The sequence below is a fragment of the Vigna radiata genome, chromosome 7, assembly GCF_000741045.1.
Source record: "Vigna radiata var. radiata cultivar VC1973A chromosome 7, Vradiata_ver6, whole genome shotgun sequence".
NCBI lineage: Eukaryota > Viridiplantae > Streptophyta > Magnoliopsida > Fabales > Fabaceae > Vigna > Vigna radiata.
This window is the reverse complement of record NC_028357.1, coordinates 27,486,818-27,513,877: the sequence shown is the minus strand read 5'-3', so window position 1 is coordinate 27,513,877 and position 27,060 is coordinate 27,486,818. Positions and strand designations below refer to the sequence as shown.

Sequence of the window (27,060 nt, the reverse complement as noted above, 5' to 3'; positions counted from 1 at the left end):
CCGTCGCTACGAATTCTAGTAATAAATATATATAAAATAATTACAGTTGTTCATGTTAAATTCTTTTTGCGATAAAAAATAATAATAAATGTTCAAGGAATGGGATGAGGATTGTTGAAGTTGGTTTTCTTTAGGATGTATAAAAGGATAATTAGTAATAATGTTACTTTTTTTGAACCGTAGAAACTATAAAAAGTAGGAAAATTTATTTAGAATTGATACATATTAATTCTAGATTGGAAGATGGAAGAAGGAAGAAGAAAAAAGGAAAAAGGAAGAAGTATTCTTTAAAAGCGACTGCCATCTTCATACGAGAAAATAGGCTAAGTACATAAAAATTATTTTTTTACTTATAAAAATAAATGCAAATATTAAAATTATAAGAAAAAAAGAATATTTGTGTGGAAGATATAAAAGAAATAAGGAAATGGAAAGTATATATTAAAAATAAAAAATAGAAAGAAATGTTGAAGAAAGATGTTGATTAGGTGCAGTCAAATAGGGTGGGGCCAAGAATCCTTGAAAGTGGGTTCGTTTTATTTCGTCTGGTCTCGTCGCTGTGATTAATTTTAGACTTGAGTGCCTCTAAAAATTTCTAGAACCCACGTCACTTGTGGCATTGCCTTGCATTTACTTTGTTTTCCTCCTTCCCTATATATAAACATATATATATTTATACACACGCAAGAGTCTCCTGCAAGAATCCAGAAACAATAACACCTCTGTTCACCTTTCCCTTCTTTCTCTCTCCTCTCTCTGGAACAAGTTATGGTATTTGTCATTCATTTCACACAACTGGTTCTGCTTTGGACCCATGGATTCTGATCGTCCCAGAAACTCTACCTTGTTTCACTCTCGCTTCTTTCTCTTCGGTTTCTATTGCTGGGATTGGGAGTTCCTAACCGCTCTCCTCCTCTTTAGTTCCTCTTCCTAATCCTCCACCTTTTTCCTGTTTTTTTAGTACTATATATCACCAGGTCATAAACCAAACAAAGGAGGCATAGCTTTTATTTTTATTTTCATTTTATAAAAAAAGTTCTGAGGTAGGTGAGGGGTAGATCGGGAAGGAATGTCACAGCGTTCGACCCCAGCGCCGTTTTTGACGAAGACGTATTTGTTGGTGGACGACCCTGCCACCGACGACGTCATTTCGTGGAGCGAAACGGGAAACACTTTTGTCGTTTGGAAACACGCCGATTTCGCTAAGGATTTGCTTCCCAAATACTTCAAACACAATAATTTCTCCAGCTTCGTCCGCCAACTCAACACCTATGTAAGTCTCTCTCCCTTTAACTCTTCTTCTGTCGTCTGGCCTTGAACAAATTATTACTCAGTTCGCACCGTAACCTTTTCTTAGGGTCTTAATTCTAGTCAATTGGGGAAACCAACTTTGGTGCATTTCATCATATTTGCGTAACGGATTCGGTGTGGAATAAATTAACAACGCATGATTTTTTTTTCCTGTGGTGTGATTTTGATTAATTTGCTTGGTTATATAAATGAATAAAAAAGGCTGGGATTGGAATCTTGTGTGAAAGTTTCAGCCCGAGGATCATTTTGGCGTATATCGAATTCAAAAAAGTGTGTTGTAAATTAATATGGAGGTTGGGTTGCTTTGAATTTGTCTCTTGATTGTTGAAGCATCGTTGTTAGATTAGATGAGTGTTTTTATAAGGTATTTTTCCATACCGAATATTCTGTTTCGTGGAAGATTACTATTTGAAGAGGAGATTTATGTGTGGTAGAAGGCACGTGATGCTTTCTGCTTTAGAGATTTTCTGTTAGGTGGCCTAATTTCCTGTCCAAGGCCTTAAAGTGCTTTTGGTTATTTTCAAACCTGAAAGAAAATATAGTAGAAACATCAAAAGTGTAATTAGGGAAAGTCAAATAAATAAATAAGTGATGGAACTGAATAGGATAAGGACACTCTTTTCTACCAGATTAATATAGAGAAAAAAATCTATTTGCCGAGGTGATATATATTGTTATATATAAATAAGTTTATTAAATTTTATAATCATTAAAAAAAATTGAATTGGTCTAACCTTCTGAGAAAACACCTTCCATATATAATGCATGGATATGATAATTGCTGTTAAATTGCTTTTAGTATGAGGTTGATTGTGGTGATAATTATTTCAAAGGTAAAAGATAAATTCAATTATATAATGAAAATATGATGTTTTAGAAAGTGGGGTTGGTGGCTAAAATCCTTTATAATTTTAGGTTTTGTTGAATGAAAATTGCAGTTGCCACTTGCGTTTGTTTAAGTGTAAAAGTGAATAGTGGCGATAGTAGTTGCGCAGCCACCGTATAAACTGATCCGATTATGCTAGGCTGTGGGCTAACGGCGGATTGCGCGGATCATGTTTTATTTATTTTTCCCTCTTTCCTTTTTCACTGATAAAAAAATTGCATTATTTTCATTGCTTGCTGGAATGAACAGGCTCATATAGCCCGAATATAAAATTTCTTTTGCTTAGACTCCTTAAAAGTTAAAAAAATATATTTTAATGCTTCGAACCGAATAATAACATTGAACAAATTTGGTCTTTTTGAAAATTTTAATTTATTTTAATTAAAACATTTCTCCAAAAACAATATAGAAATAAGTAATGGATGTGTTTTTAGATGTTATCCCTTACAGATAGATTATTTAAAAAATCATTAATTGAAATTCAAAGCTGGATAAGACTTTTCTGGCATATTTTTCAAATATCCATTATATTTATTTTTATTAATTGTAAATTATTAAATACTAAAGTTTAATATGCATTTATTTTTTTCGCTTGTCACTCATTAATGGATTTTGTTTTCTTATGCTTCTGGTAACGTTTTACCAAGTATAAAAATATTTTTCGGCAATACATTATTAAAGACTTTAAGTTTATATCTATGGTACTCAACATTTATTATATAATGTTAAAGTGTAACGGTTAGCTAACAGTAGAATTGCATAAAGTTAGTCCTATCCTACACTATGAATTCGATTTTGAACAATTATAAATTTTTCTGTTTGTGTGTTTTTGAACGTTTAGGGGTTCCGAAAGATCGTTCCCGACAAATGGGAATTCGCCAACGAGTGTTTCAAGCGAGGGCAGAAGGAGCTCCTCACCGAGATCAAGCGGCGGAAGACGGTGATGCAATCTCCGGCAACCGGAAAATCCGGCGGAGGGAACATCTCAGCGTCACACTCCGGCGGCGACGACATGGGTTCGACGTCGACGGGGTCGGTGGAGGGTGCAACGACGACCCAGTGCGCGGATTTGACGGGCGAGAATGAAAAATTGAAGAAGGACAACGAGAAATTGAGCGGCGAGCTGGCGCGTGCGAAGAAGCAGTGCAACGAACTGGTGTCGTTTCTGAGGGAGTCACTGAACGTGTGCCCCGATGTGATAAACCGCATCATTCGGCAAGGAACGTGTGGGTCCAGCGAGGATGCGGTGCGTTTTGAATGTATCGGTGATGATGATGACGAAAATGCGGTAGGTGAGTACGAAGGCAACGGTGGAGAAAGTTTGAAACTGTTCGGTGTTTGGTTGAAGGGCGAAAATGGGCGCAAGAGAGGGCGGACACATGATAATATTAAGATCTAGAATCCTGTTTTTCTCGGTCATCATGGAACATGTATGGCTTTTCAGTTGTTTTTTAGTTTTTTAATATATAAAATGGCAGTGAAGATACTAATAATGTGTATAAACATTAATTTCTATGATTGGATTTAAATGGTAATATTAATTAAGATATTTGACATTCATGGTATGACAGGCGTGCTTCCTCATTCTCCTCATGTTATATCTTCTTTGACCTGGACATTTGATCATTTAAAAACTAAAGAGCCTTTTTTTTTTTCTGTACCTCTCTACTTTTTTACTTTTTTTTTTGCAAAATTTTCTTTTTATTTTTTTTGTTAAATATGTTTTTAGTTTTAAAGTGATTTTGGCTTTAGTCTCTCTTTTAAATTAAAGTACAATTTAGTCTTTCAATTCTAAAAAATTCTGGTTTTATTTCTTTTTAGCAAATTTTTTTAATTTTATTTGCTGTTTCAAGCATGTTTCATTATAGTATCTATATTATTTCGTTATAGTATTTGCATTGTTTACATTGTTCGATACATTTTTGCTTTAATATTAACAGATAAACTTGTTTGAAACAATAAAGTTAAAAATATTTGGTAAAAAAGACTAAAATTAGAGTTTTCTAAAGTTGAAGAAGGACTAAATTGTTCGAGGGACTAAAAACATATTTAATCCTATTTTTTTTATTAAGAATCAATCAATCAGGTTTCCAAAATTTTATATATTTTAAAAATTGTTAATATTCAAGTTAAAAAAAATTCCCCGATTAAGATTTTTTTCTATTTTTTTATATTTTAATTTACTTTTTTATTTTCATAATAATAATAAAATGTTAACATAATTTATAAAAATTTAAACTAATATTTTTTTAATGCATAAGAAATTAATATATGTTAATTGGTTTTTCAATTACAGTAAATATAACTTTTGAATTTTTTTGTTTTCAAATTTTTTTAATATGTATCATTTGTTATTATTTAATATTATATTTTATGAATTCAAATATTAATGTATATTATTATATTAATAAATATTTATTAAATATTATTTAAAAGTAAAATTAATTTAAAAAAAGGGTTAACATCTTACTTTATTTTATTATTATTAAATATTAAATTAAAATATTATTTTTTTTATTATTAAATATATTATTATTAGTAGTATGAAAACAAAGAATAGATTAAAAAATTTATGAAAAGAAATATACGGTTTTTGAAAATCGATAAGAAATTTTCTTATCTGATTTTCGAAAACTGATTAATATTTTGTTAGTTTTTGAAGGTTGGTTAAGATTTTGTTAACTTTTGAAGGACGGTTAAGATTTTAATGATTTTTGAAATGTGTAAAACTTTTAATCACTTTCAAAAAATCGGTTGGTTTTTAACAAAAGAAGGATAAATTAAAATTTTGAAAATGCAATAAGAAAATAAGGAGATATAAAGAGAATCACTAAAAACTAAACCAAAAAATCTAGAAAATTGAACACAAAGCATCCTATAGATGTTGGAGGTGGAGATTATAAACGTCTAATGTGTTTAAGATGTGCACAACCCTATTAGCTAATTTCATATATTCTAAATATATTGGAAAACAAAGTGAGAGACATACTTCTTTAATCGTGCTTTCTGGTTCTTTTTTAATCGCGCTTTCTGTTTCAAGTGAACAAACAACGGTAACACAAAAATGGCTAGTGTTGATAGGGTCTTGTCTTGTCCTGAAAGCCTATCTTGAAAAAAATGGAAAATTAATTTTATTTATTAAATTAACTAATTTCATGGATAATTAAAAACCTTAATTCTCTAAACAATGCTTTTTGTTTACCTCAATTTTTAATTTATTAATAATAAAATATATCAAATTAAATCCCATCTTTAATTCTATCATCATCAAATATACATAGAAATAAGCTTCTAAAAATTATAAATATTAAAACCAACTACAAAATCTAAAACAGCAAAACATTAAAGAAATCATATTTATTTTTATAGGTACTCAAAAAAGAAATTTCTATAACTATCCAACTCAACTTTTTTCTATATCATGGAGTTTAATTATAGAAGATGACTTTTTGGGAATGAAGAGGTACTTAAGCGTGACTTACTCATGAGCATGAGAAAAAAATGGCATTATAATAGGCTATGAAACTTGGATGTGTGATTGTGAATCATGGGAGGATAACCCAACATCAAGAACTTCATTTAAATTTAAATAACTTAATTTATTGTCAAGTTTGTACCCCTGGTCTTGAGCTACTTTTAAAATTATATAACACCTCGTATGTTACACCCATATATTAAAGCCGAGACTTATTTTATAGATAAGATTTGGGGTTTTATTTACCCATCATAGCTTTGCAATATTCTTTTGGTATAATTGTCACTGAACCATTTTATTCACCAATTATATAGAAATTGACAAAGAAAATGCATGCAGAAAGAAACTCTGGCAATGTAGATTCACAATTACATGAACTTAAAGAAATTTGCCAGACTCCCCCTCATTCAGCTGTTTTAAAATTAATAAAACTAAAACCCAACCCATGATCAACTACTAATTGGTCTCAGTATTCTAAAACAAAAAGAGTTCAAAACACTCAGAAACCAAGTATTCAAGCAGAAAATAAAACTAGCATTCCTCAAAACTGATACTTCCCACTTATTAATGGAAAGAATATACGAGGGCAACTAATGATTTGGATACACAAAACCCAATAAATAATCTGCCTGGTTTGTTTTTTACCGACAAAAAAATAAACAAAGATCGACCAAGCTTGGTTGATAGATACACCATTGCAAAACGAGACCGTGTCCATCAAAGCCACACTACCATGCTTATATATTAAGTAGTCTCCAATTATCCCTCTATTTGTTGTGGCCAGCAAAAATCTCAATCTAACAATCAACATCCCAAGTAGAAGCAACTTAATCAAAAAATTTATTTCTGCCAGACCAAAAATTAATAATAAAGCCTTCCTCGGGTTTTTCAAATCCGGCTGATATTTCGTGCTCCTCATGACACTGTCGATGCCCCACTAATAGTCTGTTTAGCAACATATATCTGCTTTACCTTTGCCGAGGAAAAGTTCTTGTCTGAACCCAGAGATTGATTTCTTCCCTGGTACCCTCTACGGTGTGTCCATTCACCCCCAGAATTATTTCTCTGAGAAACACCACCCCTCTGATAATTAGTATGTCCCGAGGAATGGTCAGATTGCTGGGCAGAAATATTAACCTGTTGTGAGGGCTGACTCTTGAAAGAAGAACTTGCGTTCTGGTTATTACTATTGTTACCACTGCCATTCTGAACATCAACCTTCACAGCTTCTGTAATGGGGATCACGGATGGAGTCTTGTTCACAACACTTTGTGCAGTCTTGTTAGCAGTAGCGTTCGAAGTGTCCACCAATCCAAGTTCATCAGGCAATTGATTAACATTTACATCACCGGTTCTAGGAAAACTCCTATCACCATCAGAAGATGTTGAAGCTCTAGAGCCAGTAAACCTTTTGGCATTCAACGGCTGGTCAACAGAAGGGCCATGACTGAATTGAGAAGTCTGAACCCCTTCTAGTTGCTGCAATGGCATTGACAGAGGTAGTTGCGAATTAGGAACATGTGGCCATCGAGCTTGTACTGACATCTCAGTAGAGGGCTGGCAAAAATTTACAATATTTAATTACTAAGAAAAACTACCAAATTAAACAGAACATAATATTAAACGACCGCTTATTGATGACTTGTATTGTCTTTTAGTACAAGGTAAAGTTATAACATTCACAATTCCCAAACAAGAACCATGTTAATCCCAGATACTGTAAACAAGCATAAAAGAATATGTATGATTATTGCACAAACCAACACGCAAGACATCCAAAATTTACCTGGAAAGGCGAAACGTCAAACATAGCCACAGGAGAGGCCATTGGCATAAGTGGTGAACCAGGGGCAAGATGTTGAATTGGAGACGGCATGTTAGCAGGATTCCGCTGTGAAGATGCCATATTCATACTGTTCATATCTCCTTCACCGGCCCCTGTGGCAGAAGTAGGGACATGTTTCCAATCAGGCTGCTTTCCAGAAGGTATATAAGTAGTACCCATGAAACTCAAGCCAACTTGACCGAACTGTCCAACAGGAGCGAAATGGTTATAAACAACCATGTGTGGTGGCCCCTGGACTCCCGGAATGCCTCCAGGAGGAGCAATAAAAGGGCCAGTAAATCCAGTTGGAGGTCCATAAAAAGATTCCACCCCGGAATGGCACTGTTGCCAGCTCCCAATTGGCCTTGACGCTGATGTAGTACTATTTTGAGGCTGCGATTGTGTTGTAGATGCAGATTCGTCATGTGGTCCAAAAGCAAAGACAGGGCCACCCATCATCGGATTCATTTCATAGAAAGGAAAATGAGAGGGAGGGCCTGAAGGAAAATGAGGAGGGACAGAAGGAAAATGGGAAATCATTTGACCCGAAGAATTTCTTGTTGTTGGTAGGGGAGGCCACAACGAAATTGGTGGAGTCTCAACGGATAAGTCAGCTGGAAGAGATACACTAAGAGGCTCCTCAGATCTAGATTGACTAGCTGACTGCTTCTCAACACCTACTCCTGCCGAAGTAGCTACCAAAAGTAAATAAGAAGTTCCAGAATACAAATTGATGTCAAGTCAAATTATTAGCTCTGACGTCCAGAGAAAGAAAAACAATACAAATGTCAAATAATGAAAGAAGATTCACCTGCTACTACCCTATCAAGATCAGCAGCTACAAAACTTTTTCCATCTGAAGCAGGGACGGAACAATTACCCAATCCACTTCCGACAATCTCATCACTACTAATGGCAGCAACAGCAACAGCTGAAGCAGCAGCTTCAGCTTCAGCTTCAGCATCACAATCTTCTAAATGACCATGAGATTTATTACCATGTTTCTCCTTATCGAAGAAAAGACTGCAATCATTATCTGATCCAGTAAGATTGTGGGTAATTTGCATGTCCGATCTAGATGATCGAGGTGGACCAATGCCATGAGACACAACACGGCTGCTAGATGGAAGAATTGTTGGAGATGTTACTGCCCCTGAATACATAATGAAAATAGTCCATCAGTAAGGAAACTGAATCCAGAAATATTGCCTCAAACTGCCAGAAAACTTACTATCAATGTTACTAAATAAATGAAGGACTAAAGAAATCACATGCAAAATTTATTTGCTAACCAAACTGAATTTTCTCTCCAGCAAGCAAGGAATTAATTGGGCTGGCTGCAGACGAGAAGGTTTTCTCCTTTGTCAAAATGGAAGATGATGGCAAACTGGCTTCATTCACAGCGCCTGTTATACTGGCAACAGAAGCCTGTGAATCAAACTGTTGAGGCTTCATAGCCTCATCAAGTTGTTTCTGTGTAAGTGCCATTACCTGCATAAAATTTTGTTTTAGATTCACAACAAAAAGAGTAGAACAAATAAAATATGTATGCATACGCCTAAATTCAAAACTGCATATTAAAGTACACCAATTTTAATCCCCAAACATCCCATCTCTAAAAAGTTGAGAACAACTAAGTCCTGGAAAAAACGACATTCCAGTCCCTCCAAAAAAAAAAAAAAAAAAAAAAAAAAACAAATTGGCTACATTTGATCATGGCGTAACTCCTCAGTGGAACTTCCTGTATGTTGATGAAAAAAAAAAAACAAGTTCTAAATTTTGAAGGAGATAAAGTGCAACTACGAAACAAAAGGAAACCACATACATGTGATTAAATAATGTTTCTAGAATTTTTGAATCCAAATAAACATTAATTAAATACTGTCAAAGAACACAGGAAAATAAGAAATGATACTGTTTTAATTGCCACCGTTCTCTACCAAAATGAGGGAGGAAAGTTCGGACCTGTTGACTAATTTGTGCATTACTCCAAGAGCCCAAAGATGTCTGAACATTATCTAGAACCTTGTTCTTGCTTTCAAATATCACACCAGAGCCAGGGTCCTTTTCACCACTACCAGAAACTGCTGGGACACTAGTCTGAAGTGACCTGCTGTAAGAAGTAAAAAATACATTTGATTCTTGTACAGTGATAACCATCAAGAAATCTTACAAGTTGGCAACTACCTGCTTATTTGAGATCTTAACTCCGTCTGGGAATCAATTTTCAAAGGAGGTGTTCCTATTGGAGGTAATGCTTGGGACAACATGCTTGAATTAAATCCCGAAGAGGCATCCATCTTCTTCATTCCACGCACTTCAGCAGCAACAAAAGCAGCATGAATACCGTTAACCACTTCAACTGGAGAGATGGATCCTTTGGTAGAATTGGTCACCGCCACAACACTTTGTGAACTGGAACGGGGTCTCCTTTGCACCTAGCGTTGAATAAAAAACAATGAAGAAAGATGCAATAATTTGACATAAGGTTAAAATGTACAGATAGGATTTAAAACCTTTGCAACCCGAGACTTGGCCTTAATTTCTTTCTCTCTCTGTTCTCGCCGATCATTTAACATTTGCCTCTTTGACCTAACTTCAATAAAGTCATCTTCATCACTAGGAGCTTCAATTCCAGGTTGCTCAAACACCCGTATAACTCCACTTTGCAATGGAGCATCAACATCTTCCTCAGAACATAAGGTCCTTTTGAGATTTCCAGGATGTGAGAAGTTCTGAGTCTTTATTGATTCTTTTCCATCAACCTTTTCAATTCTGCTTCCAGAATCCATCACTTGTGAGTTTTCTGTAGCTGTTTCAACAATCTGTTTTCCCAATTTATTATTCATAGCCTTCCTAGGACCAGGCCTACCAGGCATGCCTGCTCCTCTTCCATTGGTATTTGACTTGTTCTCCAACCCAAACTGATCAGTCGAAACAGAACTAGTAGACTGCCTCTTATCACCACTTTCCCGAACCCGAAACTCAGTGCGCTGTATATTCCGTCGAGGCCTCCTCAAAAACCCTCCAGGTTCTGGGCGATTAACCCTTGTAGATGGGCCTGATGGTCTTGAGTTTGAATTTTTCACAGTAAAGATATAACGCTTTCCCCTACTACCGGATGCAGGAAATTGTGTTCTTGACTCAGTAAAATTCTCTTTTGAAACTGAATGATGTGGAGAATCTCTAATGACGGCATGAACTTCTGATCCTTTGGAATTGGATGGAATATTAGTATTCTTTCCAACTACATTTTGGTTCTCCTGCTTGTCCAATTGGAAACTAGTAGAAGTCCTAGTGCTATTATTAGGATCATGGGCAGCTTCAATTCGACCCTGCTTTATTCCAGTGATATTTCCTGCATCCTCACTTGGCGGTGAACCTTGTGGTAAGTTTCTAGAATTACCTGGTTGGCTGTCTACAGAATGATGTCTCATCTCATTTTTTATAAATGAGTCAGAAGTTTCTGGTCCAATTTGAACTGGCATTTGACTTCCAGGTTGTTGATTATAAGAGAAACTGGATGGTATATTAGGCTGAACAAATGACATTGATTGAGGACCCAGAGGCATTATTCCTTGTGATATGGGAGATGTATATCTTAGCTGGCCAAACTGAAACAAAGGAGGCTGTGATGGATGCATGTGAGAAAGGGGTGTGCCAACCTGTGGATGCAGATGCAATGGCATCTGTATAGAACCAATCTGTATGGCTGGTACAGGTGATGGTATCAAAGATGGACCAGAAAACAGACCAAATTGAAGCTTAATGGGTACCTCAGCTTGACTTGGAGCAGCAGCTACATTAGATGTAACAGCTAGACCAGAAGACGAGTAGTAAGGGGCAATAGTAACTGAACTTGGTGTACTATGATGGGTCAACAGGCCATTAGAAGCTTCCACATTACCTAAACTGTCAGACACCACAGGGGAAAGAGAATCACTAGGCTGAATGACCAAATCTTGAGCTGGCTTCTCTGATTCCTGGAACACACTGGAAGTGCTATTAAGATTCACCTGAGAGGTGTCATTAACAGGTTGGAGGTTCGTGTCGTCTTCGTCATAAGATATGCGATCTTCAAGAGTGAGGCCAGAAGCTTGAGCCATAAATGTAGTTTCTTCGTCTTTTGAGGTCCTTTCAAACTCTTCATTAGGCATCCCAACCTGGACACCCTCGTCAAATCCTAATACCAGATTATCCATCAGGTGGGGCAAACCTTTCTCCTGCAAATGCATATCATCGAAATCCTGGTTGAGTTGAGCATGGTCATCTCCTTCATGCACTTCATCTTCTTCCTGATAATCTTCATCTTCATATTCTTCTTGTTCTTGGAACTGCTCATTATTCTCAGTAGTCCACTCATCATCTTCACCACTAGACACAGCACATGGAGCAACTACATTCTCATTTCCAGCTCCAGCAGGTGTTGTAATGGGTTCATTATCTGGTGCTGTGAGGGGGTCACTTTTGATATCTTCAGAAGTCAGTATCGTATGGGAATCTCCCGAGTCATCCAAATCATCATGAGAGAGATGTGTTGGAGAACTTGGGGGACTTGAAACAGAGAGTGAGGACTGAGAATCACACCTAGGGGTGGTTTCCACTTTATGGTCCTCGTTCTCAGCAGTCTCTGGCCGGGAATCCACTACTTCAAGTTGTCCTCGATTCCCATTGTCATAACCAGTTGGCAGGGTAGAGTCACTCCTGGTTGCTTGATTATAATGCATCTCATTTTCTAGGAAAGCTGATGGACCAGGGTGTTCATCTTCATTCTTGTAAGTTCTGTGTACAGAACCTAGTGAAGGAGGAGGAAGTACTCGAGGCTGCCTGACAGAATACCGTGACCTACCCAAGCCATAGGGTCCATCTGATTCAGAATTTGGATAGGTACGCTCAGGGAACGAAGGAAATGGATTGCCACGGGAGCGGCCCTGCGTCCAACCATCACCAAATTTTTCAAAATAATTTTCATGAAAATCAGAATCAATCTCTGTATTCCTGCTAAGATGATCTCCGTCTGCAGATTGATTCCACCTCTGCGGTTTTACATGGGCATATTCATCTAAATGAGACTCAGAAATTGCTCCTTTATAATACGTCCTAGAAGAGACCAATCCAGGACCGCCATTATATTCTTTCCTCATAAATGCCTTTCCACCAATAGATAAATCTCTGCGGGGACTGTTGTGACTATTCTCCTGGTCTTGTGAATAAAAAGCAGAGCTGTTCCAATTCTCATATGTATCTCTTCTCCATGAATTAACTGGTTTTCCTCTATCCACAAAGGTGGAAGATAAATCTCTAGCGAAATGAGACCTTGAGCCCATCTCCAATGGCCTATTCACACTTGACGAATCAGATGATGCCGAAGTCAATATCCTATCAACCATTCTTTCACTATCCTCCCAATCACCCACATCTGTAGCCCTAGATGTTTCTTTCTCGTTCACTATAGCAGCCATTTTCTCTTCCACAACAACCGGGGCATTACTGCCACTTTTGGCGGCCTCAGCCTGCCTCCTAGCAATCTTTTGCTCCAATTCTAAAAGCTTCTGCTTTGCAGCTTGTTTCCTCCTCTCTTCTTCCAAAAGGATCCTTCGTTTCTCCTCTTCCCTGGCTAACCTCTGCTCTTCAGCCTTCCGCACAGCTTCCATCCTCTCTTGTTCTGCTCTCCATGCTGCCTCTCTCGCTTCTTCTTCCAATCTCCTTTGCCTCTCTTCCTGTTCTCTAGCCTGCCTTAATCTTTCCTCCTCTTCTCTGCGAGCCAACTCCACTGCCCTTTCATGCTCCTCAATTATTCGCTGTCGCTCCAGTTCTTGCATCCTCTGAACCCTTTCAAGCTCGGCCTCAAAGGATTCTCTCACAGGATCATGAAATTCAGTTTGCTTCAGCACATCCTTCTTCTTCTTAACCACCCCAACAAGACCACCCGAAAACAAATCCCTTCCATCAAAACCAGAACCTCCAAAGTCTTTCATAAACGAATCCTCCAACAAATTCTTTTCACTTTTCGGCAAAGCCCGCTTCTCTCTACCAAAATTAAGCAGAGGATCATTAACAGGCAGACCCTTACCACCTGAGGAAAATGCTGACCTTGAAACCGAGCTCTGAACAGAATCACCTCTGCTTCTGTTGAGTTGTTCACGGTTCCGATCACCATAAGGTTCCATCACATTATTCCAGGGCTTCTGTTTCCCACTCTGACCATCCCTCCTTCCAAAATCCCTTTTTCCAACATCGTCATCTCTAAAAGATGAAGGAACATACTTGTTACCATCCTTCATCCCATCCCGACTCCCACTTGACGGCCTCGGACCAATACTAACACCATTTCTCTCATTTCCAGCATCCTTAGGAATGGACAAATTCGAACTCCTCCAGGAATTCCCTTCACTCCCCATCCTATCAAAAGCCTCCATTTCACTGTTCAAAACCTTTCCCACTTCACTGCGCGGTCCCCTCTTGTCATGCTTATGAGGCAAAACACCAACCCTAGGAATATCAAAATCCCAATAAGCCTCCCCCTTCGGAAATCCATGATCCCTGCCCTCCCTGCTCAAACCATGGCCCGTGTCACGCTCGTCATCTGCCCAATCTGACCGTGGGTTCAACCGAACAAGCGGTAGAGGACCTGGGAAATACTCTTCCTGCTTCCTCCCAAGACCATACTTCGTATGTACCACCCGAGAACCACGTCCATCATCACCAGCACCAACCACATTCACACTGCGAGAAACACTCGACTGATCAGTAACCAAAGGACCCTCTTTCTTCTCCTCAACAAACACATTCTCATCACCAAGTGAATGTTTCTGCTTCGGATTCGGAATGGAATTCAAATTTTCCTGGATCTTCTGATTTGGGCTGGGCACAGGTGCCAACGTGGCCCGCAGAGAAGGAAAATCCTCTCCTCTCAAAACCGCAGACGAAACCGGTGCAGCCGCAGCCGCAGCCACGGAGGGTTTGCCTTGGATGACAGGCCGCGACACATCCTCCATGACGGGCTTGGTCCAGCCCAAACCAGCAGAACTGGGCCTCGAACCGCTTCCAGAACCACCGGGGCCAGCAGGCCCACCTCCTGATCCCAGCGAATCGAAACGCTCATGCTCCTTCCGCAGAGAAGGAAGGTTCAAGGGGGGCGGAACGGAAAGCTTGGGCCCAGCCTTGTGTGAACTGCGTGGTCGTGACGGAACCACCGTGGCTCCTGGGCGCTGCGATCGGACGGATCCAAGGGCGGTGGAATGCTGGCCATAGGACTTGTTTAGATTCACTGAGACGTATTTGGTGCCGGAATTGGCCGCCATCGCGAACCAAGTATGAATCGCCAAAGCATGAAAACCTTGTCCCGGATTGTTTTGACCAAATTTGTTGATGATCAAATTCGAACCCTAACCCTAATCAAGTTATTATACAAAAAAAATTACCAATGATAAGAAGGACGGATCTGAATATATTTCTTTTTTTGTAATTAGGGTTCAAATGAGAAGAAAAGGAGATAAGAATGAACTATGAGAAGATAGATAGAGCTTTACGCCGCTTGGTTAGAAGTGCCACCAATAGGAGAAGCCCTACTCTATACCAGGGAGAGAGAAACACAAATGAAGTTAAGGAGCTCCCAACTGAGTGAATAAACCAAACAGGAATGCTTTTCTGTTTTTTTTTTTTTTCCTACTTTTATGTCTCAAATATTATCTTTCATCCTCGTATCATTTATTCATTAGTTTTAAAAAAATATATATTGATTAGGTTGTTGTTTTATCTTTATAATCATTATTATATTCATAATGTTTTATTTTTCATTAAAATTATTATAAAATCACAAAAGATATTTGTATGATCTATTTATTTTAACCTTATTTTATATACTTTTCATTTTATTCTTAATTTTAAAATTCTTACATTTTCAATCTCACAATTCCTTCATGTATATAATAACCATCAAAAAAACATTAAAAGACATAAAATACTTATTAACTAAAAGTATTTATAGAGTATAAAGACTCTATTAAGATGTTCTTTACTCACACATGTTTCACTCTACCTCATTATAGTGTTATGATTTTTATAAGCCTTACAATTTTTTTTCCTTAAAACAAATTAAAACTTATAGGAAAACATATTTTTAATTTTCTTTTTCTGATTTTAGCATTTTAAAAGTTGTACATGTATATTTTAAATTTTATAGTTGAGCTAGTTCAAAAACATTTAATTTGGATGTAGAAAAAAAATCTCAAACTTAATTAAAACAATATTTTTATATTAAAGATTTAAATTCTTTACTTTTTGCGTTATCTTTTAAATAATTTATAATATTTATTATTAGACTCTAATTTTGGTGCATATTTTTTTTTCATTCAATTATATTTTAAAATAATATATGTAACATCTTAGTAATCTATTAAATAAAACATTATAATATTGATAGAATATAATAGATATACTAAAATATAAAATTTACCATTACAGTTATCTAAGATAATAATTACATCAGTAGAAATATATTCACAAACTTCTAATACAAAAAATATCTTAAAAGAAATAGCTTGTTATACAAAATGTTTGAAAATCTCCAACTATAATCATATCTACAAACTACTTTTGCTTAAGGCTCTCGAATGTCCTCCTGCTCCATCAAGGATAGATTATCCTCTACGGCATCATGTGCTCACACCGATTTGTGATATAGCCAAGGATTTAAGCACACACACAGAAACAAAACAAGCAAACAGGTAAGACAGTGAAAAAATAAAGTAACATATAACAATTTAATTTAACATTTAACAATAATTAAAACACAAGTAAATCATACAACCACAAAACCAATACACCCACTCATGCAAATATAATTTTGATATAAACTACTGAAGGTATGCACTCATGTTAGAATTTATACTTTATAGAGTTATAAACAAGGATAACTCAACATACTAACCGTAAGGTAAATCTTCTACTCCTAAAACCCAAGGGCTAGGATAAAGACCTTGTGTTATTCTCACTATCACCTCATTCAACTCTAGATGAGTTAAATGATTAGTAGAATATCAGGATATCCTCTTACTACAGTCTCTCTATCAAACATTCTCTTACAATTTGCTAAAACATAAAATATCTCCTTGAGATTCTTATCATAACACATTTTTCTCATTCTCATATCACATTACACATATATACAAATTACTCATAACCCAACAATAACATGAAAATTGGTCAACATAACTCATAAACTCGAAAAATAGGAAAAAACACTTAACTAGTGATAGTACGCTCAGGGTCAGATGGTCAACACCCAATGCTAAAAGCACTTGAATGGAAATGCTCAACGCCAGATAGTCAGCGCTTAAACCCATTGGAATGGAACGCTTAGCGTCCAAAAGTGGAGCTCAAGCGTTATACCAGTAAAAGCTACACTTCACATCTTTACTTAAACACTTTCCCCACACCTTTTAATGATCCTTAAGACCTTTTTTACCCAAAGTAACATTGAAAAACACCTTCCTAACTCATATTTGTTATCTCAAGCTCACTTAACTACTTTACACCATTAAAACTCCATTTTATACCTTTCAACACCAATTTTATGCAACTAATAACTTACACAAGTCTTAATAGACTTAATAACAGCCACCAAACCATCACATTTTGTCCAAACCTCCTAAATAAAAACACCACTATTGAAAACCCTAAAATGAACTAAAAACCACAAAAAAAAAACTTCAAAATGATAACCAACTAGTGATGTGATAATGACATATTTTACCATGATTTAAGTATTAAATTGAGAGAAAATGTCAACTCTTTCTTAGTTTTTTACCTTCTTTATGCCTCAATTTGTTATATTTATAAGTAGTTACATCTTGAGTTGTATTGATTCAAATTTCATCACTAATCCCCACTTTTTGGTTGCTAGATAATTTAAATGAAGCTTGTTTGCCCAACCGAAGAATGGAAGAACCACATAAGCAAGAATGAATGTAAAAGAGGAAATATTGAGTAAAGATAAATGTTGTCGCTAGGGTGCAGCTGGGCCTCATTCTTCTATGGAATGTTATAGCTGGGATGCAACTGGGGTGCAGTTGAGCGCCATGCTCTCTAGAATTCTGCCGTTGGGCTGCAGCTGAGCGTCAGCCCTCTGGAATGCCACGATTGTGGTGCAGTTGAGGTGCAACTGAGCGGTGACGATGATGTGGCAAATTTGGTTTATTTAGGGCTAAAACACGAAGGGATTTGGATCTTTTGCTACCCAAACACATTTTCTCTCATTTGGAGCTTTTGGAGGCGAGTTAGGAGCTGTGGGAACAGTCCTTCCTCATCCTTGGGTCTTCTTCCTTCTTCCATTTCCACCATTGTTGTAAGCTTGAGCTCTCCATTCATGGAGAGCTAGTTTCATTGTTGTTGGGGGATTGGTGTATCCATTGAAGTCTTATGTAAACTACTATGTTTTGAATAAATACATGCATCTTTCATTGATAATGTTTAATTTCTTCTCTTAATGCTTGTTGAGAAGTTGCTACCCATGACATGATTTTAGGGTTTGCTTGATATTGGAAAATGTTGGGTAAATATGGACTTGGATTAAACACCTAAAGGAAATAGTATCTGGGAGTAGAACTAGGACCTTTGGTTGTCTTAAAATCTCATTTCTTAATGCGGAAATAATTGTTAGGTTTTCCAAGGGATTGGAGCCTGATGAGGAAGTCTAGGCTCTTTCTACCAAGGGATTGGGGTTTGAGTAAATTAGTAGATTGACATTGACATATTAATGAATAGGAAGTGATTTTATATACATAAAAGTGAAGCAAGTGAAATCATACCCCCAACAATATCATTTCTAATCTTTCTATTTCCAAGTGTTTGAGTACCCAAGACCACCTTTATCATTTATGTTTCATGTTTACTTTAATTGCACCAAAACCCAATTTATGGAAGTATTATTTAGTCTAGGTTAGTTAGAAATTATATGATTGTCTAGTGAAACGAGTCTCTTGGAAAATGATATCCGGCTTAGTGGTTTTATTACTTGAAACAATTTGGTACACTTGCCAAAGTCACAACATTATGCATCAGAAATTTGTTGTTAAATAACTCAAACAAGTCTCAATCAATCCTTAGACTCATCTCAAAACACAGTTTGTCCAAAGTAACCCTTATCCTAACTTTTCACCTATCTAAACCCATATTTTTAGCCAAAAAAAGGCTACTTATTTTCTTCTTTTGAATACAAACAAAGTTTTATACAATTTGACAACTTATAATCCACGCAATTTAGCTCCTCAAATTCATCATACGTAACTTTCATAGCATAAACACATTTCACTTCGTTATTCATCAGTTTTTCACATCCAAACACAACATATACAAGCAACTAAACATACTAGATTTCTCAAGTTAATACAATTTCATAATTCAATCATATTTCACCATACAAACATTAATCAGAACTCTTCTATCAAACAAAATCAAGTAAAACTAGGATCCCTTACCTTTTTTATGCTTCAACAAATCTACAAGCTCTAATGTTCCTCTTAAAGCTCCAAGATTTCTATTGACTCCTACAATTTACAATAACTTGATCAGAGTATAACCTCAGCAACACTGATAAACAGAGAGCCTTAAAGAAAACTCAGATCTCCAAACATGAAGGAAACTCCTCGCATGCAAAAAAACTAGAAAACAAAGGAAATAAAGTCGAAATCAACTTACTCTTTAACTAAAATCAACCAGATAGGAAGGAAGATCTCCCCTCAAGGATCCCTCAGACAGTTTCTGATCTTCAAATAAATAAGAGAGAGATGAAAATTTCTAAAGAGATAACGGAGAAAACTTAAAGGAAAAGAATTACGGAAAGATAAAACTTTTAGATAATGAAACTCCTTATTATAAAATTCTATTTATACTTTTAATATTTTCTAAAATAAAATCATGGAGTATCATTATTTAAAACACTATACCATTTATAATTATATATATATATATATATATATATATATATTATTTTTGTACTTAAAAGTAAATACAGCATATAAATCATTCACTATCTTTATGTAACTATTATTCATTTTGTTTTTTAAGAGATATAAATAATCTCTTGTTCACTGGTGTTAATAATATGAAAGCACTAACCTACTTTATTCTAAAACCACTTTATTTTATAAGTTCCTCTAGATAAATACTAAAACATGTTTCATCTAACTACTAAGTTAGTATATCTACAAGGAGTATTTAACATTATAATATTTAAATAAATTTATTCAAATTCCCAAATATGGTATTTTCAATTCTTTTTAACATGTACATAAATTAATATTAACTTATGAAAATAATTTTTTAAGGTTTAGTAAAATAAAACGTATTCTTCTTCTATACGTCCATGACATAAATTTATATTCCTTATTATCCAATTAAATGGTTAAAATTATAAAAAAAAAATGTTACTATTTATAAAAGATTAGAAATTTAATAAATAAACACAATGAAATGAGTATAAAATTTTAAAAATTAATTGCAATAAAAATATTTTCATGATACAAAAATTAGATGTTTAAACACGGTTAAATTATGATAAATAAACAAATCACACTATCAAATGTTATAATAATCATATTATCATTTTTATACATTAAATTATTTATAAGCTTTAAAAGTTGATAATAATAGTTAACAAAAGACCTTATTTGAAAAAACAAATCAACATAAATGATAAAGATGAAAAAGAGAAATGTTAATTTTTATATTGATTTTAACTCTAAATTAGAGTTTTCATTTTAGTCCCTAGCACATGAACTAATCCTGATCTCTTTTAAATTCAATCTCTATTTTTCTGACTCATTTAATAGCATTAGTGCAGAAAGAACTTTAGACATCAGTTATTTTAGGCTTTTAATGTCACCTCCCGAACCAACATCTTTATGTGTGACGTTAATGGGAAGTCGGATTTCTGCAAGTGCGACGTCGTTATAGACGTCAGTTTAGTGAAAAGCTTGACGTCTATAAAGACATCAAACATTGCATTAATCGACGTTTAAGGACACTATAGACGTTGGTCAGTCACACGTACGACGTCTATAAAGCCGTCAAATATTGCATTAATCGGCGTCTATAGGCACTATAGACGTCGGTCAGTACCTTAACTGACGTCTATGAAGTGTTCATTGTGTTTTGGTGCAGTTTTTCTTGCATCTTTAGGTAGCGTAGTAGCACCTCCTTCCTTTGCTAGTTTCTTCGTAAGAAAAAATTGCGTTTTTTGGACTTCTAATGGCATTTCAACCTAAAGACGAACTTGGGTCGTTGCCTAGGTCCATTCCGACCGTAAACGAAAAAGAATACGGTGAGAATACAGTGACACTTGGAAATGCAGTGCAGCGGAGAGAAAAGGCGAAGATGATGAAACTGTTGGTTCGCAAACTGCTGGTTCACACAGTTTATTTAACAAGAAATTAGAGGTCAGTTGGCCACAAACCCGACGTCTATAATCGCATATACGTCGGGCGCCTCACTAATATGACGTCCATTCGATTTAAAAATTAATATTTGTGTTATATATAGACGTCGATTTGGCGGGATGAGACGTTTAGTTGGCGGAAACGAATGACTTTTCACATACCTAGTCAGATTATAGACGTCGGTTACTAAGGCAACTGACGTCTATAATTGTATATAGACGTCAATGTGGCTGGATGTGACGTCTATAAGGCGGAAAAGAGTGACTATTCACCTACATGACAGACATATAGGCGTCAGTTAGAAGGTGTCTCGACGTCTATAGTCTGACAGGTAGGTGAATAGCCATTAATTTCCGCCACATAATTTGGGAGGACCCAGACCGAACTGACGTCTATATGTCTGAAAGAAATGACTTTTCACCTAAATGTCAGACATATAGACATCAGATGGGAGAGCCCCGACATATAAAATACTATAGACATCGGGGAGCCATCTAATTGATGCCTGTATAGCCAACTTATTTACGGAAATGCCACTGGTCATCAATATACGTCGTGTTTACCCTTAATCGACGTCTAATGGGTGACTTTAAACAACATTTTTGCACTAGTGTAGAGGGCTTTTTAAAAGTATAGTCCCAAAATCCTCGGTCAGTGTGGGTTAAGTAAGAGTCATGGTGGAATTGACCTTTCAAGACTAAACTAGTTTCTTTTTAATGCATTTTCAATTATTTCTTTCATTTGTTTTACAATCTCTACTAAGAGGTTTTCAAGTTTCTCATGATATTTTACTAATATATTTTTTTCTTTAAATATAAATATATAAATATTGGTTTTATAAAAAAAATATTTAAAACAACTTTTTAATTATGATCATATTTTATAAACATAATTTCATTATTTTGAAAATTTGAAAATATAATATATGTTCTTTGTTTAAGCTTAAAAGTAAGGTGATTTTCGTATATGATTAAGTTACAACATCAATCAAACCAATATGTTAACTTAATTAGAAAACTTTGAATAGTATTAAAAATATATTATTAGAAATAAAATAATCAATATGTTAAAAGAAGACCTATGGATTGACCTTAGCCCATAAAGCTTTATGAATACCCTTGTGGGCTTTTTAAATTATAGATTTTTTTTTTCTTTGTAAACATTTTTGACTCAAATACTTTAGGTCAAGTCATATGATATGGACTAATTTGACAAGTCTACTCTAAACAAATTTATATCAAGTTTAATCCAAATAACTATAATTTTTACTATATTTGTTAATTATTCAATAAAAAAACACTTATTTGATTAGAATAAGAATTACAAGACACTTTTTAAAACATCATTTGAAAATAATTTCAAGATAATGAAAACACTCAATTATTTATAGACACACCACATATTGGTCTATAACAATTAAAAAAATATAAAGAAAAGATAAGATATCACCTAAACCAACTCATATTTCTTAAAATTTGGACAAATTATTTTCATTATGAGAATATTTTTCAACAAAGTATAGAAGAAACATTTTTTTAAAAAAATCTCCTCAAAAAGCGACAAACTTGTTTTTTAAAAAAATATTAGAACTATATTTAGTATAGACAAATTGAAACAATTTCCTTTTAAATCGATTTAAAGTAAGTGATTGAAATAATCAATTATTGTGTTTTTTTATGTAACTCAAAAAAGTATTTTAAATTTGAATACTCAAATCAAATATTGTTAGACATAATTAATTCTTTGCGAAAATATAGTTTTGAAATTGCTTAACATATTTTATTATTTTTTAAAATAATTGATTTTTTGAAAAGACTAGTGAAAAATATTATTGTATCAACATAATTGATATTGTTTGAGATAATTGATTTTATGAAAACCAAGTGAAATTTGGTTTTGGTTTGGAAAAACATAATTGATTACAAACTTAAAATAATTAATTATATCATATGTTGGTAATCAACAAGAAATTAATTTTTAAGTTTTGCTCAATAATTTCTTAAGGATTGATTCATACTTTATACTTTGATGGTACTAAAACGATAAACATCAACGAGCGAAATCATCAACAAGAGATGCATGCATCATAAAAAATGTCTTAATATATATTTAAGCATATCAAGATCTTTTCAAGATATTAAGATATGAGTTATAAAAGATTACTTTGATAATTAACATCACATATTGTTAAGGTATTGCAGCACAACACATGGATTTTCCTTTACCACATTACAAAGTGTTATATTTATGTTAGGAATGTGATCATTTGAAGTTAAGTGTTCTAATTATACTTTTATAAAATCCATATCAATAGTTTCTTCCAACAACAATTTACCATAACATTTCATGTTTTCTTTTAGTATAAGATCAAATTATGTTTTATCTAACCCCTTATGTCCTTGTTTATAAGCTTACCTACTTCCATTCCACCAACTTTGCTTAGCTTTTTTGCCTTAAGTAGCTAATAAAGATCACGACATTGATATATAAAGTTAATTATAAGTGTTAAACGAAGAGAAAAATTGTGACATACCCATAGACTTTGAAATCTCCATGAGAGTAGTATAACTTAAGTAAGGAGGTAATGTCAAATACGGTGTTAGTGTGTTAAGATTTTCAGTTTCCAAATCATCTAATCATTTTATGAAGGAAATGATAGGATTTCGATTTAAGTATAAAAAAAGAACCTTCTAAAATATATTGATTATGAAAAGGAACTTAGATTTTAAAAAATATTCCTTTTAAATGTTTATAAAAGACAAAAACAAGGTTAATGAGTCAAAACTAGCCATGTAACAAGTTACATTAAAAGATTGAGAATTTTTTTTGCTAATTTATACAAAGTATTTTTGTATACATGCAAAATTAAAAAAGATCAATAAAATATGAAATATACCACAGCCATATCCATATATTTATATATACATAAAAATTCAAATTATACATAAGTTAGTCAAAAGTAAAGTATATATCATTCCTTACCTATACTTTACATATGGGAGAATAATAAAAGATATAACGAAAGACCTAATTATCTTGTTCTTTTACGAAACAAAAGATCCTAAGAGCAATCTTAAAAGAAAGAAACCTAAGTTAATTTGTATAGGCAGAGGTAGAATAGTAAGTTATATATGAATTATGTAGAACACGGGAGTTAGTAAAATGCCGAAATGGGAGATTCAATTGAAACTCTAATGCTGCCACTTTGGATTCGCAAAAGGTTTATCTATTATAGTTATGACACTTTATGGATCAATACTCCCGTTTGAGTAATATCTCTATTATGGGGTTTGGGAAACGATTAAGAACTTATACTCTTAACATCAAGTAAAATTTTTATATACTTTATACTAAAATTAAATCAGACTATTCTCTTATAATTCTTAAGTAATTCACGAATGGTTATAAAACTTGATTTTTATATTCAATTTTATAAATAATTTTTCTAATGATAGTATTTTAAAATATTAAGATATATTAACATAAAATTAGTACATTAAGATTATTATGTTTTTTTTTTTAATTTTTCTAAACTAAATTCACAAATTTTACGTGTTTTATATCAAATATTCAAGTAAGGTAGTATCTTCCACAAAGTTAAAATAATAAATATGCTATTATTTAAATTATATATTGATTAATTGTTACACAAAAGTAAAATAGTTTTTATACATTACAATACAATTAAAATTGAGCATTTTTTTATTTCCAAATTTGTTTCCAATTTTATTAGAGGAGAAGATTTCTCAAAATGAATCACTAAACTCAAATTTTGTTCATCCCAATTCGGCTTGATGAGTTAAATAAATTGATTCACTTAATTAAAAAAGTTATAATTTTTTTTCCTTCAATCTAACATTTATTTTTTTAATATATAACCAAAATTCAAAAAGTCTAAATCTATTTTAAAAAATGTGTTTTTTCTCATTTTAGACAATAAATAAATCATTTATCTCAAATAAAAAATGTTTCAAATATAATTATGTCTTACTAGGTTAGGAAAAGAAAATAACTAATGAGAGATACAGATAAAGAAGGAATGAAGTGTTACGGACGTGGGTCTCTCTCCACTAAAATTAAAAATAAGGTACTTGTGTTTTGGACTTGACGGTGAAGTTAAGGGTGTTTCACCCTACATCTCCAAGTATTTCATCCTACATCTCTAAACTATAATAAAATTCCAATTTTAATCCTAATTAAAAAGTGTTTTTATTTTTTTAAATATGGTCAAAGATTCCCATAGATCAATTTGAATTCAGCTAGACTCAACCCACATTTAGAGGATCCAATGAAAGGTAAATGAGAGAAATAATGTTGTCACTTCTAATTGAATCAAAATTATTTTAACACCTTTGATGATTATCAAATTATTTAATTGACTTCGGACTTTTGAGGTCACAATGAATTAGTTCTGACACAAATAATTTACTTAATTTTAAATTAAATTTCTCCATATATATAATTACCCAAATAAGAAATGGAATTAGTATAATATACAAATGTTTTATAAGATAAAATTAACATTTAAACATATTAAAAATAGACACGGGTAGAAATCAGTGTAAAAATACTTTTATAAAACACTATGTTTAATTATGTGTAAGAATTATCTAAACCAACTGGACTGAACTCACTTTTAAAGGATCCAATGCATGGTGGATATGGATGAGAGAGATAGTGATGTCATTCCTAATTGAATTGATGTTATTTTAATTTATTTAATTTTAAATTTATTTTAAAATTAATTTTTTTCTATCTCTTTATATACATATATTTACAAGAATAAAAAAATGGAAGTAGTACAGTATACAAATGTTTTTAACATAAAATTAACTTATAAATAAATTAAAAAATATATTTGAACAAATTAATATAAAAAGGCTTATATAAATATTAAAACTATTAAATTGTTGGACTTATGTAAAACAACTTATCCCGATTGAGTTCTAAAAGAACATATGAAAGGTGGAATACAAAGAAAAGGAAATACATTGTCACTTTTAATTGAATAAAAGCTGATTTAACCCATTTAATGAGTAATACATAATTTAGCTCACCTTTGATGAATTACATAGAATTATTTCTGAAATATATAATTTATATATTATTTTTTCTTTTTCAGATAAAGTTTTCAATAATAAAAATTAGTATAGTATACAATTATTTTTATAAGATAAAATTAACTATAAATAAATTACAAATGTCTATTTTAAACAATAGAATGACAAGGAACAACAAAAATGGTTGACCGAGATAAACGTCGAATCAAAATTTCCACTTTTTAAAAAATTGGGAATGCTGCAACACACAAATATAGAACATCCGTTTGGTCTTCAGCGGATGTCCATATCCGTTTAAGAATCAAACGGACATTAACATCCGTTGTAGTGTTCAATTAATAAAAAAAAATCAACGGTCTTCTTCAATAGAAATCAGGAAAACAAAATTAGAAGACTAGTGTATTATTTGAACAAAGTAATTATATTACTGAAAATTGATTTCAAACAATTCCAAACAAATTTTTTCATTTAAAGAAAAAAAAACAAGTTTAAAAACCCTAAAGGTTCCGTTAGAAAGTTTTGTCACTTTACTCTTCTTCGGAAGCAATTTCCCTATTCTTCTTGTTGTGCTTCCTAGCGTACCTCTGATTCCTCAAAAACTTGGGGTTCATCCCTTTGGTGGAAGTGTGGCGATGCCTCCTGGGCTTCTTGATGTCATTTATGTGGGCCTTGTCGAATTGGTTATGTGTTGTGTGATTTTTAGAAAACGAAAAACAATTTGATTTCCGTGGAAGTGGTGGCTGTGGGGTGCATTCATACACTGGGTGAGGACCATTAATGAGATTTAAGTAAGTGGTTGGATGTTAGTGAAAGTTAAAACAGAAATTAAAACTTTACTGAAGGAAAAAAGAGGAACGAGGAGGTGCAGGGAACATTGTGTGGTGGTGAAGGGAGCAACTCTCCTAGATTTATTTAATTGTAAGTCTTATGTAAATCAGATAGAGTCAACCTATCCAATGCAAGGTGAATCAGGATGAGAGAGAGATAATGTTGTCATTTCTAATTGAATCGATGTTAGCTTTAATTATGTGTAAGTCTTATGTAAATTTGCTGGACTTAACTCA

General features: G+C 33.7%; 3 protein-coding genes across 7 annotated transcripts; 1 reads left to right on the top strand and 2 right to left on the bottom strand.

The window, feature by feature from the left end:
- The first annotated feature begins 675 nt into the window (after positions 1 to 675).
- On the top strand, positions 676 to 3,762 carry LOC106765845 (heat shock factor protein HSF24). The gene is made up of 2 exons (XM_014650604.2): positions 676 to 1,273; positions 3,039 to 3,762. Exons 1-2 carry the CDS (start codon positions 1,070 to 1,072, stop codon positions 3,594 to 3,596), a joined length of 762 nt encoding a protein of 253 aa, XP_014506090.1. The 5' UTR covers positions 676 to 1,069; the 3' UTR covers positions 3,597 to 3,762.
- Positions 3,763 to 6,040: 2,278 nt separating this feature from the next.
- Positions 6,041 to 15,144, bottom strand: LOC106768126. 5 transcript variants are annotated; one of them, XM_014653084.2, is made up of 8 exons: positions 15,030 to 15,144; positions 10,014 to 14,891; positions 9,685 to 9,935; positions 9,463 to 9,610; positions 8,790 to 8,988; positions 8,309 to 8,650; positions 7,459 to 8,180; positions 6,041 to 7,229 (listed from the first exon to the last, which is right to left on the bottom strand). In XM_014653084.2, exons 2-8 carry the CDS (start codon positions 14,799 to 14,801, stop codon positions 6,588 to 6,590), a joined length of 7,092 nt encoding a protein of 2,363 aa, XP_014508570.1. In that variant the 5' UTR covers positions 14,802 to 14,891; positions 15,030 to 15,144; the 3' UTR covers positions 6,041 to 6,587. The 5 variants fall into 5 exon arrangements, with proteins under 5 accessions (XP_014508570.1, XP_014508568.1, XP_014508572.1 ...); XM_014653082.2 differs by having other exon boundaries at positions 10,014 to 15,138; XM_014653086.2 differs by having other exon boundaries at positions 6,041 to 7,151; positions 10,014 to 15,138.
- An 11,379-nt stretch (positions 15,145 to 26,523) lies between these two features.
- On the bottom strand, positions 26,524 to 26,799 carry LOC111241965 (60S ribosomal protein L29-1-like; the record flags this gene model as incomplete). The annotated part of the gene is made up of 1 exon (XM_022782763.1): positions 26,524 to 26,799. A coding segment is annotated over one exon (276 nt), but the record flags the coding sequence as incomplete, so codon positions are not given.
- Between the last annotated feature and the right edge of the window lie 261 nt (positions 26,800 to 27,060).